This window comes from Ammospiza nelsoni, chromosome 1 (genome assembly GCF_027579445.1).
Source record: "Ammospiza nelsoni isolate bAmmNel1 chromosome 1, bAmmNel1.pri, whole genome shotgun sequence".
Lineage (NCBI taxonomy): Eukaryota > Metazoa > Chordata > Aves > Passeriformes > Passerellidae > Ammospiza > Ammospiza nelsoni.
Window position 1 is genome coordinate 139,683,468 of NC_080633.1, and position 19,555 is coordinate 139,703,022.

General features: G+C 35.8%; 1 protein-coding gene across 3 annotated transcripts in view; it reads left to right on the forward strand.

Annotated features, from left to right (window-relative positions):
- The window catches only part of CSMD3 (CUB and Sushi multiple domains 3), a 581,587-nt gene that overhangs the window by 342,073 nt on the left and 219,959 nt on the right, over positions 1-19,555 (forward strand). For all 3 annotated transcript variants that reach the window (XM_059467476.1, XM_059467484.1, XM_059467493.1), the window contains 4 exons: positions 656-844; positions 10,529-10,645; positions 18,465-18,680; positions 19,274-19,462. In XM_059467476.1, coding sequence (XP_059323459.1) covers positions 656-844; positions 10,529-10,645; positions 18,465-18,680; positions 19,274-19,462 — 711 coding nt within the window. The remainder of the gene's footprint in view (positions 1-655; positions 845-10,528; positions 10,646-18,464; positions 18,681-19,273; positions 19,463-19,555) is intronic.

Sequence of the window (19,555 nt, forward strand, 5' to 3'; positions counted from 1 at the left end):
TTTTATACTGGACTTCTTTATATAAGCTTTGTATATTAACTTCTCACTGGGAAATAACCTAAAAGGCTTAATTTTTTAGCACACATTGAAATCCCTTAACAAGTCAACTTCTCTTTAATCTTTTCTGCTATTCTTTATCTTCTCAATGTCTCATATATCAAATAACATTAGGTATGAGTATGATTTATGTAAATAATTGATCTATGTAAATATTTAAAATATAAATATCAGAAGAAATGTAACCAATTTCACCTATGCTAGCAAATTTTCTCCAGGAAAAAATAAAGGCTGAAAATCTAAATTTTGAGTGATCATCAAAGCTTTTTAATATCAGCATCAGGTACAAAATCATTTAATGTTACTAAGACAGGAACAAAATAATATCCTGTAAATTATGGGATATTTTTCTTATTTTTCTCTGCAACAATGGCAGGATTCAAACTGTGATCTATAGTATCTTTTAGTGGTAACACTGAGAAGAATAGTGGAAAGATAATTCACTGTAATTGTGAGATAATGAAGCCTTCACCACACAACCATCACAACCAATTACTTAAATTAATTTAAAAAAATCTATAGGTCCTTTGTTTAATTATTTTCTTTTCCTTTTTTTTTCTTTTTTTTTTTTTTTTTTTTTTTTTTTTTTTTAATCTAGGTGTAACTGTTAATACTTACTCTTGCTTGGATCCTGGCATACCAGTGCATGGACGGCGTTATGGACATGACTTCTCTATAGGTTCCACTGTCTCATTTAGTTGTGATCCAGGTTATAGGCTCAGTCATGAGGAGCCTTTACTATGTGAAAAAAATCACTGGTGGAGTCACCCACTCCCAACTTGTGATGGTAAGGATGAACAGATTTAATACAGAGTACTTTGAGTTTTACAAGTTTTGCCAGACTGTTATTAGTCAAAATTATTTAAATGCCAGAGCCCGTAAAACCTGTATTTTTAGGAAAGTGAAAGAGTAATTAGAGGAAATAAATGCCATATATCTCTGTGATAAGACATATGAAACAGAGAATGATATATAGTTATTTAATCCTGCAGATTACTGAAGGTTTATCTATCTGAATTTATGTAACTGTGAGCTAACTGATTGCAAACTTAGTGTATATCTGGTTGTAAAGCACTTATTACAGCTTAAAAACATTTGTGTTTGGGTATCCATCTATGGACAGAGATTGCTGACGTAAAACCCATGAAATTAAGTTCATTTGCACCTGACTCAGAAACTTCATTTTCTCCTGTTTCATGATGATCCCTCTGTTTATGGCTTATTAACAGAACTTCACACCCTTCCGTCACTGTGGAAATTTATCAGGACCACATTATATCTGATGATTATTAAACCAGACATAAGTGGTCTCCGCTATATCATTAAATCTGAAAAATTATCCAACATTTTCAGTCATCTCTTGTAATTGGAATTGTTCATTTAATGCTTTCCCAGTTGGGGTCATATCGTTTAGATGTACTATTAAGAAAGTGGATTGTAATGTTCATTCAGTCACATTATTTGAGATATTTACTTCTTAAAACAGTTTCCCTCTTTGCAGCATGGTGCATGTTTTTGATGTTAAAAATATTTTCAGGAGTAATATAACCATTTAATTTCTAGTATTTTACCGGAGAAAGTCCCCTGAGCTTTTATGAGCTACAGAATGTACATGATACTGTATTTTTTCTAATACAGTTCTTAGTGTCCCAGGACAATAATTTTGAAAGAAAGATTTGAATGAAGACTGACACAGAAGCTCATTGAATCATGTGTGATTTGCCATATGGAAGACTACTCATTCCTGCTGCATTACTTTATTTAGAAAATGGCTGGGACTTCTTTGGCCTGCAGATTGTTTGATTAGGAAATGCTTTGGGATTTTAGGATGTTCAGGAAGGTGAAGGTGTCAGATTATGATAATACTCAAAATCTGTGGTAATAGGAAGGGATGTGAATAATCACTTTGCTGAAAATGGTCCTCTGTAGTTCTCCAAGTCCGTTTTCTGAAAGATTCCACATCTCAGTCAGGTTCTTGCAATGAAGAATTGCAGAGTTCCCACAATTTGCAGTCAAGGGGATGATATTTTTCTGAATAGAGCACAAAACTAGGATGTGTTTTTTAATGGTGATAAGCACTAGATGCTGACCATGTAAAACAAACAAATAAACACACTCCCTATGAATACTGTTCTCTGTTGTGGAATAAACTTACATATTATGATCAATTTCTTCCTAAAGATGCCAAACTAGTATGCAATTCATTAGGTAAATGAGGTTTCTTTTTCTCCAGAGCACATTGCTAAATGGTGATTTTACATTCAATAAATATCTTGTAAAGGTAGGATTGAGTACATTTATTCTACTAAATATAGTCAGTTTATGGTTGATGTAATTTTCATTTCATTGCTGAATTTATTCTCTGGTGGAATGTTTTTTAAAACAATCCAGAGTCCTTGCACCCCAGGCAAAAAAGAGCATTTGCTAAATGGGCTGTTCTTTCCATAAATTATGAGTTTGGGTTTGTGTTAATCATACCACTAACAAACACATCAGTCACTATCACTGTGCATTCAGAATGTTACTCTGATGGTTTCTGAAGAGACAAGTTCTTTTTTGTTTGCTCTTTTGATAACTTCATCTCCTTTTGTATAATTATATCGTGTAGTGATGTGGAGACAGACCGTGGTAATTGTGCAGATAGGTCATGGCAACTCATGAGTGGGTGTGGTTTGGAGAAATGACTACAAGACAAAAAATTTTAAAATTCTTAAAGCAAGTTCCTCCTCAAAGTAGAACATGGTGTTGACTGAAATTCCATTTGAAGGAGTGTAAACTAAATTTTTCATTATGTGTTTGATGTTGCCCAGATAAACAAAGAGGTAAAACAGTTTAAAAAAATGGTTACGAGTTTTTTCTGAGAAAACACTGTTTATATTGCATCTCTACCATTCCCATATACCAACTACATATGATCCATTTTTTACCTATGTATCTGGAATGCCTTGAATTTCTTAACTGTAATCACCACCCAGTGCTTAACTAAAAAGATGAAATTATATCTTATAATGTCCTTTCTTTATGAACACTATGATAGAATTTTGCTTTTAAGCTTTGAATACATGTGAGGAACCATTTGTGAGAATTCATACTCTACCCAGTATATGAATTACTGTAGTCATCCCATCAAAAAATATAGGAAAATGAATGTAAAAGTTAGGAGTGTAAAGTGCTGTTTATTCCTTTCATCATTAAATTGAATGCTAATAGATAATTCTTATTCATAATTTGAATTAAAAATATTGTCATTCCCTGATCTTAATTTATATAAGAAAATTAATAAATAGAATGAAAATATTCAATTAAGATAAAAAAGAAAACCTTTAATATTTATATTAGAAACCCCTAGATGACCAAATGAATTAGCAAATATGACTCATGCAGTACATGAGGAACATATTCAAGGAATAATGCAGAGGTATTATGTCCCTTCTGTTGACATCTCTAAAATAAAAATAATACTTCCACTAAAACACAGCTATTAAAGAACCTGCTTCAAATAGTGGAATAGAAGCAAGAATTGAAAATGGAAAGCATGTATGGTCTATTTTAGATTTAAATGAGAAGGTAAAAATGCAAGTTTATATTGTGAATAATCTAGGCTACATTAGTTTATATTAAATTAATCTCTTGCATAATATAACTCAAGTCCAAGGTTTATTTCTTGTAGCTGAGTATGTTAATTTGATGTCCATATCTTTATTTATTTACCCCTACTTAACTACATCCCATTTTAAGATACATTACATTTTCTATGATTAGGGAAGACAAATGCTGAATTACTTGGTCTGTGAAGCACAGTATATTAGATTCAAGCTCTAATTCGCTGTTTCAATAATTTTAGTCTATTCTATATACCACTTTTCTTATCCAATTGCACAATAAATTAAAATCATCTCAGAATTACATGTGTAGATGGAAGTTAGAGTCAATTAAATAAATTAATGTAATGAGGCCTCTGTGTGTTTGTGCACACATATATTTGTATTTAGACTTATATATACACAAAGATATTTCCATATAGATAGATTTTTCTTTTTTTTTCTCTGCAGTCCTTTCTAAACTAGCATATGTTATTAGTCTTCTTTGACGATGGTTCAAATCTAAAGCTAATTGTTATTACTAATCAATTATAATTGTGTGTTTTCTCATTCCATCACTTCTGAAAACCAAATAGTTTCCACTTATGTGTACTTACAACAAATATAACTTCTGCAAAAAAGTTTGTGGTTGTTGATTTTTTTTTTTTTCTGGAAGCTTTTCTTCTTCTTAAGAGAATTTTATCTTTCCTGAGAAAATTGAGATACATCATTTTATGTTAGTGTTTGACTTGCGGGTGGTGACCTATGGCCAGTCTCTTGAAAAATCTTTAAATAAGGAAATAATAGATGATACCATTTGAAAATGTGAAAAATGCTAATTTCACAGATATCACCATCATCAATCATGCTAAAAAAGTAAAACACTTTTTATTTTATTTTTTTAAATTAAAATTACTAATGAACACTCAGTTGAAATGCATCAGAAATACATTTATATGAATCTGTATCTATCTATCTATCTATTTATCTATCTCATACATTTTCTTCATATTTTCTGTTCTTTTTGGATATGGGGACTGTTATGATCCAATTTAAACCCAGAGGATCAAAGAAAGTGGAGTTTCTGTGTATAAACCAGAAATAAGTTTGAAGGTTCAAAATATACCCAAAAATTAGATTAAAATCAAATGAGGTTAGAGGCTGGTGCCAAAGAATGGATATGTTTAATTTAATAGTAAAAGAGGCAAAGAGAAAGGAGAGAGAGGGAGGGAGGGAGGGAGGGAGGGAGGGAGGGAGGGAGGGAGGGAGGGAGGGAGGGAGGAAGGAAGGAAGGAAGGAAGGAAGGAAGGAAGGAAGGAAGGAAGGAAGGAAGGAAGGAAGGAAGGAAGGAAGGAAGGAAGGAAGGAAGGAAGGAAGGAAGGAAGGAAGGAAGGAAGGAAGGAAGGAAGGAAGGAAGGAAGGAAGGAAGGAAGGAAGGAAGGAAGGAAGGAAGGAAGGAAGGAAGGAAGGAAGGAAGGAAGGAAGGAAGGAAGGAAGGAAGGAAGGAAGGAAGGAAGGAAGGAAGGAAGGAAGGAAGGAAGGAAGGAAGGAAGGAAGGAAGGAAGGAAGGAAGGAAGGAAGGAAGGAAGGAAGGAAGGAAGGAAGGAAGGAAGGAAGGAAGGAAGGAAGGAAGGAAGGAAGGAAGGAAGGAAGGAAGGAAGGAAGGAAGGAAGGAAGGAAGGAAGGAAGGAAGGAAGGAAGGAAGGAAGGAAGGAAGGAAGGAAGGAAGGAAGGAAGGAAGGAAGGAAGGAAGGAAGGAAGGAAGGAAGGAAGGAAGGAAGGAAGGAAGGAAGGAAGGAAGGAAGGAAGGAAGGAAGGAAGGAAGGAAGGAAGGAAGGAAGGAAGGAAGGAAGGAAGGAAGGAAGGAAGGAAGGAAGGAAGGAAGGAAGGAAGGAAGGAAGGAAGGAAGGAAGGAAGGAAGGAAGGAAGGAAGGAAGGAAGGAAGGAAGGACAGGGGTTATGTGAAAGCATATCACCCACCCAAGGGTCCCAGCCATGTGTCATTGCTCCCCTCCATGTGGTCTTCGTGTTGATCAGGGTCCCCTGTGGCTGCCACACACTGCACCACACTGAAGAGTGCAGAATTCCATGGGTTAATCCACACATTAGGCAGGTGGGAATGCCCTGTGCCTCCCTTGCAGGAGGCCAGTTTGACACTGTCCCTTCCAATACTGAGGGTCTGTTGGACCATCTCTGGTACTCTGGTGCAGGGTCTGGGGAACCCTTTAGGGTGCCCTTTGATGGGCCATGCCATGTTTTAGTAGAGGTGTTAGGGCATGGGTTGGACTCGATGATCTTTAAGGTCTCTTCTATGAATTCTGTGAAATCTGTGAACTCCCTCTGCTGTGGATGAGTTTTCCCCGGGTGAAGGGCCCCTCAGCCGGGCTCCTCAGCACAGCAGAGGGTGGAGCCACTGCCTCTGACCCGAGGCCTTTCCAGCACACACCCAAGGCCTCTCTGCCCCACTCTCTGCTGTGAGGGTCTGTGAGCCTGGCAGCTGATAGCCCTGGGGCTGTGGCCTCCACCCTGAAGGGACCAGGCCTGTGCTTTGTCAATGTCCCCAGCCGGCCCTGAGTTGTTACTACAACTTGTTTTCATCAGTGAATGCTGTAGGGCCTCTCAGAGCCCCATCCAGGGTATGGTGATCTTCTCTGCAGCTTTTGTAATACAGTTTTAGAAGTCCTTCATGAAAATGCTTAAATCATAAACTATAATATTTCAGTCATAAACTATAATATTTCATTCTCTGACGGAGACCCCCTTCCTCTCATATCCAGATTTCTAGACATTTCATATCACTATGCTCTTCATAACTCTGAGAATGACTTGTATCACATGAAAACAAACTTGTTTTAAATAGATTGTAAATTGTATTTGTAGATCTCGGGTGACAGCAAACATAATTAGTGGTTATTGAGTTTTCCTGATGGTTATAAAAAGCAAAATTTACGAGAGTTTTCTGTGAATAAGTGTTAAGCTAGCTATGCAGGATGACCCTATGCAGGAAGAGAATATAAAAACTGACTTCTACAGTAAAATATAAACATGCTAAAACCAGAACAGAGGGCATGTGAGAATAAAATGGAAAACACAAAGAAACAAATATGAGAAAACATGTCATAATCTAATGTGAAGTGTCCTAGAAATATGTTTCTGTGGCATAGATGCTGTGGCAAGACAGCTAAGTACTTGCAATTGTTAATGCAGGGTCGTAGAGATGGAAAACATATCCTACTGAAGTAGATTTAAAAAATCCTGTCTCATTACTGATCAGAAATCATAGATTCTTACGTGGTTTGCTAGCCTTCCCAAGTGAGACCCCAAGAGGGAATTCAATATAATGACAGTTTAGCAGAAGATCAAATGGGTAAAAATAGACTATGAATAAATTTAGGCTGAAAATTATAAGGCTATTTCTAGTATTGCAAGATTGATTTCCTATAACAGTTTTATAGTAGCATGAAATATGGTCTGAAGTGGAACTTTGCTATGAATGACAAAAGTCAAGTGTTTTTATTACAAATATTAATGTATTTTTGGGATGAAACATGGCCTGCATGTCTCCCACTGAGACATGAGTAGCCTGACTAAAGGTTCTGAAATTATTTGGGCCAAAAATTATTTTCCAAGTATATTTGGAGCCATTTTCTAAACTAAGCTTACTTGTTGTCACTTTTTTTTTTGTGTGATTGATCATGTTACTGAGCAAAATGAATGCAGTTGCAACAAAAGAGAGTGCAAGTATTCAGCCCAATATTGTAAGAATTTATTTCAGCAGAACATCGGAACCAAACTCCACTATTAAATTGGAATCCTCATTCATAGTTATCCAAAACTTGCTTCTTAGATTGTTACATCACTTCTGATCACCACAGAGTATACTTCTACATACCACTCTGTATTTCATAAAACCACTTTTATATTTTGTTCTCTTTACTTTTTTGTTCTTTTATTCTCATTGTTGTTGTTTTATTACATTTTTTAAAATTTTATTTTGCTTCTCACTATTTGGAAAACAGTAATGCAAGCATGTCTTGATTCAACTTCTCTGATTGTGTAAAAAAAATTAATTGGTGTGTTAACATAATGTTCCATTTTCCACATTATAAATCAAAAGTAGTACCTCAATTGTTTCCTTAATTGTTCATTCTACTTTTACTCCTTCCTAGATTCCATCTTGGTATAATCAGATAAAGTAGAAAGGTAGAATTTGGAAATAATGTGTATTTTTCCTTTGCTGTTCTTATTTTTACGTGCTCTTGTTTTCCTTTGAACTCTGAAAAACAGTCAGATACTAGTAGTGATATTACATGCTTGGGCTGTTAGCCATCTTCTCAGGGCCAGTTGCACATGTAGGGTTTCAGATTTGTCAGCTTGGCTTTATTTTCTAAAAGGCTGCTCCCTTGATGCCTTTTTCTGCCATCTGCTAGCCTTCACAGAGTTACACTGAAGGCCTGATGGCATGCCATAGATGTTTTGTCGCTATTTGCATTCCTGAAATGTTTTCCAAACACCTTCTGTAAAATATATTATTTGGTCTGTAGCCCATGATTATAAAAACTGGCTGTATTTATTATTTAATGGATGAAGTAGATAGTTACCATCAGGAGCTCCAATAATATGCTGTCACAGCCTTGGCTGTATTTTGCTAATGTCTAAATATAGCAAGATCAGATTATAAAGTGGCAGTATTTGCCTTCACTGTCTCTTCATCAGAGAAGTGAGGAGGAAAATTAATATGGAAGGAGGTTATTTGCCTGTGGCAACATTGGAGAGATTGGGCAAATGTGGTCCTAGAATGTCTTATTTCAGCCTGTGGTACTGGATTTGCAAATTTGCATCTTACAATTAGGCCAACAAAGGCTAGAAAGTTGGCAGGAGAAATAGCACATACAAAGCTATGAGGCATTGCCGACAAGTAAGCATGTTTAAAACAGAAATATATTTAGTTAGAATGACCAAACAAATTTTAGCTAGGCAAGATAGGGCAGCCTTCAACCTAGTATATAGGATGAAATTCCATTTCTGATTTATAAAATAAGGCTTATTAAATGTATACTTCTTTTAGTGCCCTGAACACAATGATGATATACAGTGCCATAGCCTCATTATGAAAAATTTGAAAAATAATTGATCTTTATGAAAACATTTCACAGTGCTACTGAAAATGCATGTATTTCATTGACACAAATGTCTGCTTAGGTACAAGGTGAGATTGAAGGTACATTCTGGATATTCTCTTGATTCCCTTTCTTCTGTGTCCTCAAATCAGTTATGAATTTACATCTGCAAGCAGAAGATTATGACATGTCCATATATTCATTCTCAAATATATAACATTAACAGCAAAAGCATAATGAGTGTAACTTCAATCATTTACTCCATCAAAGTGTGGCAGAAATTGCCATAAGCAGCATAACTATCAAGACATAGGAGAAGAAACAGCATGATGCAGCAAATTACTCGCAGCATCTTGCTCCTGAAGTATGTAATGCTTGAGCACATACTGAAAGGCCAGACTTGTCCCTCCTTTAGGAGTCACACTGCTGAGTGCTGCCTTAGGAGGTGCTCAGATGTTTTGGGAGGGGTAGGAGCAGGTTAAACCAGCTAGGGCAGGTGGGGCAGCATCTCAGGAAGAGGCATTGCTCCTCCAACCTTCGACAGGCTCCTTCCCTCACCCTCATCGCTCTGGCAGCAGGGTGGGAAGCACAGACATGAGCAAGAAATAGTTGAGTGACCGCTTATAGAGCAAGAGGAGGGTTTGATATTTGTATCAACTGGAGTTACAGACAAATAGCTGCCATTTGCATCTCTCCAAAAGTGCCTTTGAAGACCTTTAACATCTTATAAAGATAAGAGAAGAATTTGTGTTAATTACTTTGGAAAGACTGCAATCAACTGCTGGAATGGTCTAGATTATTTGACCTGAAACTGGTGACAATAGTTCATTGCTTTTATTCTAAAATATTTCTGCGAAATAATTTTGGTAATGCATATAATTAGGGTAAGGAAAATAAAAGGAATAGATGCTTTTAACCTTGAGGAAAAAAAATAGAACTAGTAATTTGTTTTATAATGTATGGCCTTCTGAGATAATCTATATTCAGAGAACTCTGACGCAATGACTTGGTACTGAATTTTAATAGCTGTTATTGATATATGATAATTCTAAAATGCAAGACTCGTCCTTACTAAAATTACCTGATTAATGTTGTATTTCAAAAACCCTGGAACAGAAGATCATTGAGCTGTACATTTTTGCCAGTGTTGTAATGACTAAATTTTTGTATTTTGCATTAATTAAAGCTGTAATTTAATTTTTGTATTGCTCAATTACTGATTACTTTTACAAAGTTGCTAATGAAACTATAGAAATGCTTATTCGTATACTGGAATTTCTCATTAGCACGAACATCATAGCTACAAACACATAACCAATAATTATAATTGTATTCACGAAATGAGGTCAACCATCCCTGCGCAAATATTTTAAGTAAATAATTTTTCAATAGCCATGATCCACCATTTTGACTCTCCAGCCTTGGCTTCTGTTTAAGTGATATTGTTTGGCTCTCTATCATCTGCCTGCATCTCTCTGCTGAACTTAACAATTTTCACAGAGGCTTCAGAAACCTGAAAAAAACAACTAATTACTTGATTTTGATTTTCTTATGCATCTTAAACAAAAATTAATTAATAATTTATTTCATTTCTTTTTCTACTGCATAAAAATGGTCTTTAGTCATATCTTAAATTGCTAAATCATTTGAGTAATTACTTTTAAATAATTTTAAAAGCAGGAAGTTTTAGGTTTGTTCTCTCACATTTTCTATGTTTTCTGTTATTTATATTATTATTATTGTAATTGTTATTTTTTTTTTTATTTCTAGCTTTATGTGGTGGAGATGTTAGAGGACCTAGTGGAACAATTTTATCCCCAGGTTATCCTGATCTATATCCAAATTCACTGAATTGCACATGGACTGTGGATGTTACCCATGGAAAAGGTAAAAAAAATCCTTTTCTCTTTTTCCACTTTTTTTGGGTGTTTTTTTTTTTTTTTCTGTTTTTGGTTTTTTTTTTTTTTAATGTGTAAGTTCAGTATTTTCTGCTCTAGAAGGAGACCTAGGTTAGCACCAAAGCTAACCTAGGTTTTGCATAGCTGATTTTTGGGTTTGTTTAATTTTCTTGTAGTAATTCCTAGAATTCCAGAACTGGACTAGGCCCTTACACTTCCCACAGAATGAAAAATCAGTGAGAAAGAATTATATAATGGCTGATTACAGAAGCTGAAGGAAAAATGGCTTTTAAGGAAGAAGTTGTTATTACTTGAAGTCAGATTTCAGGAAAAAGATATAACAGGAATTTTAGCTCTTCTCTGAGAGGTTAAATAATGCTTAGGACACAAATGGAAGCTAGTATTTCCAGGTAACAAAGTTTCCTAAATAAATGTGTCCTAGTTGCTTTCAAATGAAAGGTTTTGGTACTTGATGAGATGGATCATACTTTTAGGTTTTTGTTGGTATTTTATATTAAATGTGGGAGTGACTCTTGGAAAAGCTAGAGCAGTATAAGATTTAATGTTAGGGGAAGGAGACAGAGATAGATGTCACAAGAGAAATTTAGTACAAATAGAGTAAGCTGGTAAGAACAAAAAAAGGAGAATTATATTGTAACACTGGAAACACTGTAACAGTGGAAAGAGTACAGAAAAAGAAATGAAAGGAAGAAGAAGGAAGGCAAGTTCGATTCTGAATTTCATCAGTGTTCTCTGTGAGGGCATGAAAAATGTGACAAAGTACGGTGATGATCTATTCCTCTAAGAAAGAGTTATTGATAACATAAAAATAAGACTTCAGATAAAGAGAACTGTGCTCATCTGTGATCCCCTTATTCTATTTTGTACAAGTAGTGTGATAGTTTCTCTTCTAGATATTAAATCACTCTGACTGGTTGTCCCATTTAAAACTCCTTAAAGCATTAAAGTGGTAAAGTGTGTCTCTCAAAATTATTGCTCCAGCTCTTCCAGTAATAAGAGTAGTCTCTCTTATTACCAAGTGATGCCTTTGTGTCAGTGTAATTTGATTCTAAATATCCACAATGAAAGAGCCTCCTGAACTTAGTGATGCTACATCACATATTACATTTGCCTTTGTTACCTCTATGTATCATACATGGCTTCTGGAGTTGTGGGAATATAAGGGACTGTGTATCTTTTGTTCTTCTGGATAAGAAAAAAGACTAAAAGAAGGTGTAAAGAAACTGTTAGACCTGTAGTCATTTATCTTGCACTCTGTCTGAGAAGTCATTGGATACCAGCACAAGCTTTATAATCTGAGAACTGAAGGCAAGTAGCAGAGATGGATAAGAGTTTAGCTTCATGTAGTAATACATGACAGAAAATGATGTGAATCCTACAGTAAAAATGAGGTCAGATTAAGCCACATTTTTCAGGATTCTTGACAGACATTTTATTAACTCTTTAATTGCTCTTAAAATGAAAAGAGGATTATGAAGAAAAGTGCGTGGCAAGTTTTGGGAAGTTTTGGGGGTTTCTTTAATTTTATTTTCCTTTTTAGAAAATGAAGCAGCTCTTTTGTGATTCATCCTTTTTTCTTAAAACCTCAGCTAGAGAAATAGTTAATAGTTGGGAAAAATAAAAGCTGAAATTCTCAATGTTATAATATTTTACATGAGCCTGTTAAGAAAATCCACCATATATAATGAGACTCCTGGGAAAACAAATTTGCAGAAATAAAGTATAGAGGGGAAGACATAATAGTATAAATATGGATATTTATAAGCACATATACACTGAAACATGTATCCACACATATTTATAGACTCGTAGTCTTGTTTGATTCAATGTCATGTAATGTTACAGTCTCGGGGCAGAGTAGCTGGAAAGCAGCTCAGTGGAGAAAGATCTGAGGGTGCTGGTTGATAGCAGCTGAACATGATCCAGCAATGAGCTCAGGTGGCCAAGAAACCCAATGACACCCTGGCCTGGATCAGAAGTGGTGTGGCCAGCAGGACCAGGGCGGTGATTGTATCTCTGTACTCAGCACTGGTGGTCCTGTGTCCAGTTCTGGGCCCTTTTCATGATCCATCCTTACGAACGGGTTTCGTGATGGTTCATAGGGTGATCTCAGGGTGCAAAAACCAACACAGCACAGGGGATTTGCAGTAATAAACAAACAAGTGCAACTTTATTGAAATAACCACAGCAGAAATGTGTTGGGGAAGGAACTGGGGAAAAAGGAGGAAATAAGGGAAAAGAGGGAAGGAAAAGAGTGGGTTTATAGCTACCAAACATGGTCTTCGTAGTCCTTCGGAGCCCAGCTCACCAGGTCATGTCTGGGGAGATCTCAGAGGCACAGTTCATCTGGACCCCAATTACATTCTTTTTCTTTGGGGGAAGGGGGAATAAATTTCACAACCGAAACAAAGGTCTTCAAGGGGGAAGAATAGCGTTTGAAAGGGGTGTACACAAAGTCCAAGCTAGACAGCAGGTGAGAGCCATTGTTTTTTGTTTTTGACGGCCTGCACCTGGGACATCCATCTTGCTTTGGGCAGCTTTCCTTCCCCCCAGCCCCTGCACACCTCCCCCGAGTTGGGAGTTTCAGTCCCAGTCTCTGGAAGAAGGTGAGAGGGGGCCTTCTCACATAGGGATTTCATGTCTCGGTCCCTTGATGAAGAGGCTTCTTACATCTCTACTTGTCTGTCACAATGGCTAAGGATGGGTGAGAGGGGTCTTCTCTTGGAGGAGGGACCACCCCAAAGCTCAAACCAGCCAGGCCAAGAGCTATTGTGCAAAAAGGGCAGGGTGCCCTGTGAGCTCAGTGTAGCATACAGCAAACAACACCCGTGGAAACAGTGAGCTAACAATACTTTCAGACCTCAGGCACGTGACTTTCCCCCTCACCGGTTCAGCAAACAGGGGTTTTAATTATTCTTTGGTCTCTCTCCATGACGATTGTGAGGCAGATCAGGGCCATTTAGGATGCACTCTCACAGCCCTTCAGTACAAGAAAGGCATCGAGGTGCTGGAGCATGTCCATGGACATTAGGAGAAAATTTCTTTATGGAAGGTGTTGTCAGTTATTGAAAGAGGCTGCCCAGGGAATTGTCATCCCTGGAGCCATTTAAAAAACATGTTGATGTGGCACTTAAGGACATTGTTTAGTGGTGGACTTGGCAGTGCTGGATTAGTGGCTAGACTCAATGATCTTAGAGGTCTTATCTAAACTAAATGACCTATCATTCTGTAATTTTTATATTGTTGTATGGAAATGTTATTATTTATGGAAAAACATTAAGCATGTATGCAATGTCAAAATTTGACTTGGACATTTTGATTCATGCTGCTCAAAGAGCTGCTGGAAAAAACTGTGGAGTGGATATTTGCTCTGAGTAGGAAATAGTGTATGAAATCTTCATATTTTGTACTTGTTGGCAAAAGGCTATTAATTCTTTAAGCTCTTCCTGTTGTACTGCATGAGGAAGACAGCTGTCCTTTTATGATAATGTCACAGGCTTACCTAATTTAAATTTCTAACAGTTAAGTTCTATGTCACAGTGAACTAGTCAAATAGGACACTTCTGTATTTAATGGAAAAATGCATATATCTTTAGGATGTGAGTCATTGCACCCTGAAAAAGCAGGTGGAATGAACTATCCTCTGAAGGTACCTGTTCATCTCCATCCATCATGCAATGTCCAGTGGGATAATATAGTCCTCAGAAGAAGTGTCTATGGGGAGACTGAGTGACTAAGGCTTACATGGTTACAATTTAGAAAAATTGATCCCATACATATAAATGGGTTATTTTAATGAGAGGGAGAAATAAACTTTGTTCTGGATATCTCATTTTCTGCTCTATTTCATGGCTAGTGTAATTTCAACTTCAGAAACCCAAGGAGTATCTTCTACTAGCTACTAACTAGTGAGATGATTTTTACTTTAAACTATTTTGAAGTTTTTTTCTATAAAGTTTTGTAGTTTCATGTCAGACTGCCAAGAGAAAAGTATATAACTTGTAACTCCAGAATGCTGTGAGGTACTTTCTTATACACACATCTTTATGTTACAACTTCATACTGCTATTACATAAAAACTGGTAATTAAATGTATAGTTTTAGTTATTATGTGTATTTTATGTCTGTATATGTTGAATTGCTAGGAAATACAGTTTCTGTGTTTGTATATACTGTTTTAAATGACAATATTGCAATATAAATATATGTGGTTTTAATATTACTCTTCAAGTGTATCTTAAGTTTTAGAATTAATTCTTCATTTGTGTTCTTGTGGACCAGCATTTTGATTCTTGAGTGTCTATTAAAACTTGATATAATTTTCTTTCATTTAAAAAAAAAATGTATTAGCTAGAGAATTGAACATTTATCTTAAATATAGTTAATATGTCTATTAATCACTATAATGAAGAGAAAAGGGAACACCTATTGGCAATAATTATTGCATTTTGTCTCTGATTAGAATGCAATTTAAATATATGGTGAAATGAAATGTGTGGAGTGTCAGTGGTATGTTTTAAAAGATCTATTATGAGATCAGTTAATTCACTCGTCCCCCAAAAGTCTGGATTGTAACACAGAGAAGTGACATTTCACATTATGTCTTCCTATCTTCATTTCAGATTTTAAATATTCCCCTTATAAAAAAGGCGAATGTGAGGCAGAATGAGATGGAATCTACCTGAACATATCTTTTAAAATTCTTCCCTGGAGAAGACACAATCTGTCACACAGCACTTATGAATGTGATTAGAATATTTTCTGAAGAAAACCAAATTGTACAGCTACTGCTGTAATATACCTTGGGGTTTTGCTAAGAAATGTCATGGCAATCTGCAAAATTGATTGAAACATTCCCTTGAGTTAAACCTTGTGTGATGTTTGAACAATACTCAGTGAAGCTCAGCTGTGATTCACAGGAATTTCATTATTTTGGATTAGTACCATAAAATTTTCTTTCGGCATTTCTGATTTTGTTGTTTCAGTATACATGCATGCATTAAAGGGACCAAAATTAATTTGGAGTGCAGCAAATGCAAAAATTATGAGCTGATATTCAGTCTTATTCTGTATCTATATCGCATGGGATTTTTTAAGAGCTCTTTGCATGTGAAATCAACACTACATCCTATATGAACTAAGTTAATAAAAAACTGCAGACATTTAAGAATTTATTAATTCCAAAGCTATAATTATATACATTACTTCAAAAGATATACAACCCCATCTCAGTTCCAGAATTCTGTGTGTCATTTTTGCCAATTTATTTTCACACAAGCTGGGAGAATAAATAGAATTATCAAAATAGATGAATGGCTTTGCTCATGCAATTAGTAAATTAAGAACTTTTAAAAGCCAGAATAAATCTTTTGGACTATTTATTTTTATCATAAGTATAAAATAAAATCTCATCCAGTAATTTCAATATCAGTGCTACTTAGTAAGAATGTATTTTTCTGGATTCAGAGGGAGTATGTGACGTGTGTGGAGTTTTAAGAAGAAAAGGAGTTATCTACTTGAAAAACCTGAATGGTTCTCCAGTCTCTGTGAAGGGAAGTAAAAGATAAAAGTCTCCAAGATCCAAGGATTTTCTCTGATTGCTCCTATCTGTATGTCCAGCTGGTGGCAAGACTAAGCATGTATTAGATGCCAGTATGTATGGCAGGTCGCACAGCTTAACAAGGGTGGAGGCAAATGTCTTATTGGTCTGAATAGAAACCAGCAGCACTGAAACAGACATGAGCACCACAGGCAACCAAATCCTATTTCTCCATCCAGGCTGAGGGGAAAGGGCTCTGTTAGAAGTGACACTCACAAATGCGCATGCATGTGCTCCCCCAACCTTCCATATTCTGACCCAGGAGCTGGAGTTCAGATTCCACTCCTGCTAGGTTCTGCCTGGTCTGTGATCAATGGCTCTTTTTCCAGTTGTCCCCTGATCTCATCCTGCTCCCCAGACAGTCCACACTAATGTTCACTAGTGATCACCCATGTGCTCACTCTCTGGACAGAAGAGACATTTGCACGCTAATAAGGAGTAGAGTTTTGAAAGGATAGAGGACATGTTGCACTGGTTAGGTGCAGATATTAGAGAGCCTAAACTCTCTCCTTTTGCTGACGCATTTTTCACTCTTATCTAGCATGATCCTTTCCCTTATCTTCCTTTGGCCCAAAACATCTCATTAAAAGTTTTAAGGTCTCCAAGTACCATTTAAAAAAAAGTCTTCAGTTTTATTTAATCTCACAAATTCCCTCAAATACTCCATGGTAAATTTCTAATTTTCATGACACCTAAGATAAAATTCTTTTATCATCAATTACTAAGATGTAACTACTTTAAGATTACAATAATACTCTTAATTTACCATCAGACAGAAACATAAGACATCTGGTCTTTGTTGGTACTTCCACTTAATCCTGCTCATTAAAGCTTATGTCTGTGTGTAAACCATTCATTACTTCTCTCATTTCCTGTCTTTGCTTCCTGTCCTGAAAGTCCATTACCAGATTTATAAACCAAGTGTCCTTGCACTCTAGATACCCATACAAGCTGTATTCCTTAGGTGTGATTGAGTTGCTTTAACATAAATGTTTAACGCTATTCAAGCAACCTCAGAAATATTATAAAAACAAACAAACAAAACCAGTAATAGACAATTGCACTGAGAGCTTCTAAAGCTGCCTGTGAGGTCTAGAAAAGGTAACCTACAACATCTGAAGGGGCATTCTATTTCTTTACTTAGACAGCTTAGTCAAGCAGAATATATCTAGCTTGGATTTTATTACTCTGTTTGGGAAATTTGGGGCTGGTGGTGGCAGGGGTAGGGCGAGGGGTGCAGTGTTGGGTCTGTAGGAAGGGGAACTGTTTCTTTGCTTTTTGATTAAATTCTCTTTACTATTAAAAATATATTGGCCATGGGTCATTACTATTATCTGCTATGTTAATCTGCAATCACATGAAAGGATCATCCTAAGTATTGCATCATCAGATATATTTGAAGAGACTGAATCATTGGTTTATAACTTACATGATAAAACTGAAAATAGCATTACATTAGAGGTATCCCTAATCACTTAAGCTAGCTAATGGATTCTATGGATTCTTCTGTTTATTTTTCTTGGCTTTTCTGTGCATTCTACCAAAAGATCATGCTCTAAATCTTAGTTAAAAATGCAGAAATGATATAATTGTTTGTCTTGATCTTTAAGTCTTTTTATTGCTACTGGATTTCCAGGTGATATCTTCCTTTCTACATGTGTGATGTATATATGATGATTGGCAAAAAAATTGTACTTTTGATGTATTTAACATCTTATTTAGAGACCTCCCCTTTTTTTGGGAGGAATTGGTGATGCTATTGAGGTGTCATTAGAATTTAAGATTATACAGTTTATAATCTTTTCTTTCACTGGTGCTACTCAAGGATACTGGTGATTGTAAGAAATAAGGCTTACCTTTTTTGTTCTGCCATTAACTGTTTCTATTTTTGAATACACATAGCGCGTCACTGGATTTTACACAAAAATGGAAGCATCTATGTTTAAATTCTATAAATCAGATGTCCATATTTTGCAGCTAAAGACAAAAGTTAAATATGACGTCAAAACAAAACCTACTGCAAAGATATTTTCATTCCAAAATCAAGACAGATACTAATTTTTAGAAAAAAATTGATTTTAATTTTCCAAATGATTATTCATAATGTGATGCCTGAATTTTAACTTTGGCTTAGTGCCATGGATGTTAATAGGGTGACATGTATATCTAATTCTACTTTTTCTAACAGGTGTGCAATTCACCTTCTACACATTTCATTTGGAGGATCATCATGACTACTTACTAATAACAGAGAATGGCAGTTTCACACAGCCATTGGCACGTCTGACTGGCTCAGAGCTTCCTTCACCAATCAATGCTGGTCTCTATGGAAATTTCAGAGCTCAGTTGCGGTTTATTTCAGATTTTTCAATATCATATGAAGGATTTAATATTTCTTTCTCTGGTAAGGAAATACCTGTAATATCTGGCTATTGAAAAACTTGCTCATTTGGGGTTTTTTTTTGCATACTATATAAAGAAAAAAATAATTTAAATTATTTTGATGAATATATATACTGAAAAATTATATTATATATTTTTTTCCTAAGCGCAATAATTTAAAAGCAAATGAACCTCTGTGCCACATGTGGAATAAGATGTCAGTAAACTGTAAGACACATTATCAAGTGAGGAGAGGAAACAGAATTAGTCTAATTTCAGTTACTCAAATTCCAGATGACTTGAAGTGTCAACTATTTAGTTTTTGTTATGGATTTTTAAAAATTTGTTTTATTTACTGGAGTTATTTATGGCTCTTATAAGCATGATAAATCATGTTGTGTCATGCATGCTTAAAACATTGTGAATGTAGTAATATGCCTTACTTTCAACATAATCTAATTATCAATTTAACATTCACATTATAATTTTGTTTTAAAATCTGATGCCTGTATTGATATTCAGGTGAAAATATACAGAAATTACTCGACTGCAGGACTACATATATGACTGGTGAAGAATGTGTTGTCATAAAAGCTGACTTGCTCTTGTTTACAGAGTATAATCTTGAACCTTGTGAAGATCCCGGGATCCCACAATTTGGTAGCAGAATAGGATTTAATTTTGGCGTTGGAGATATTCTGACATTCTCCTGTTCGTCTGGATATCGTTTAGAAGGAGCTTCAGAGGTTATTTGTCTCGGTGGTGGCCGACGAGTGTGGAGTGCACCTCTGCCAAGGTGTGTGGGTACGTGGTCAGCTGCTTTCATTTGCTTGTATGTGTAGTCATTGTCCATGGACTCGCAGATTTAGAGCATGGAAAACCATGGTAATACACCTC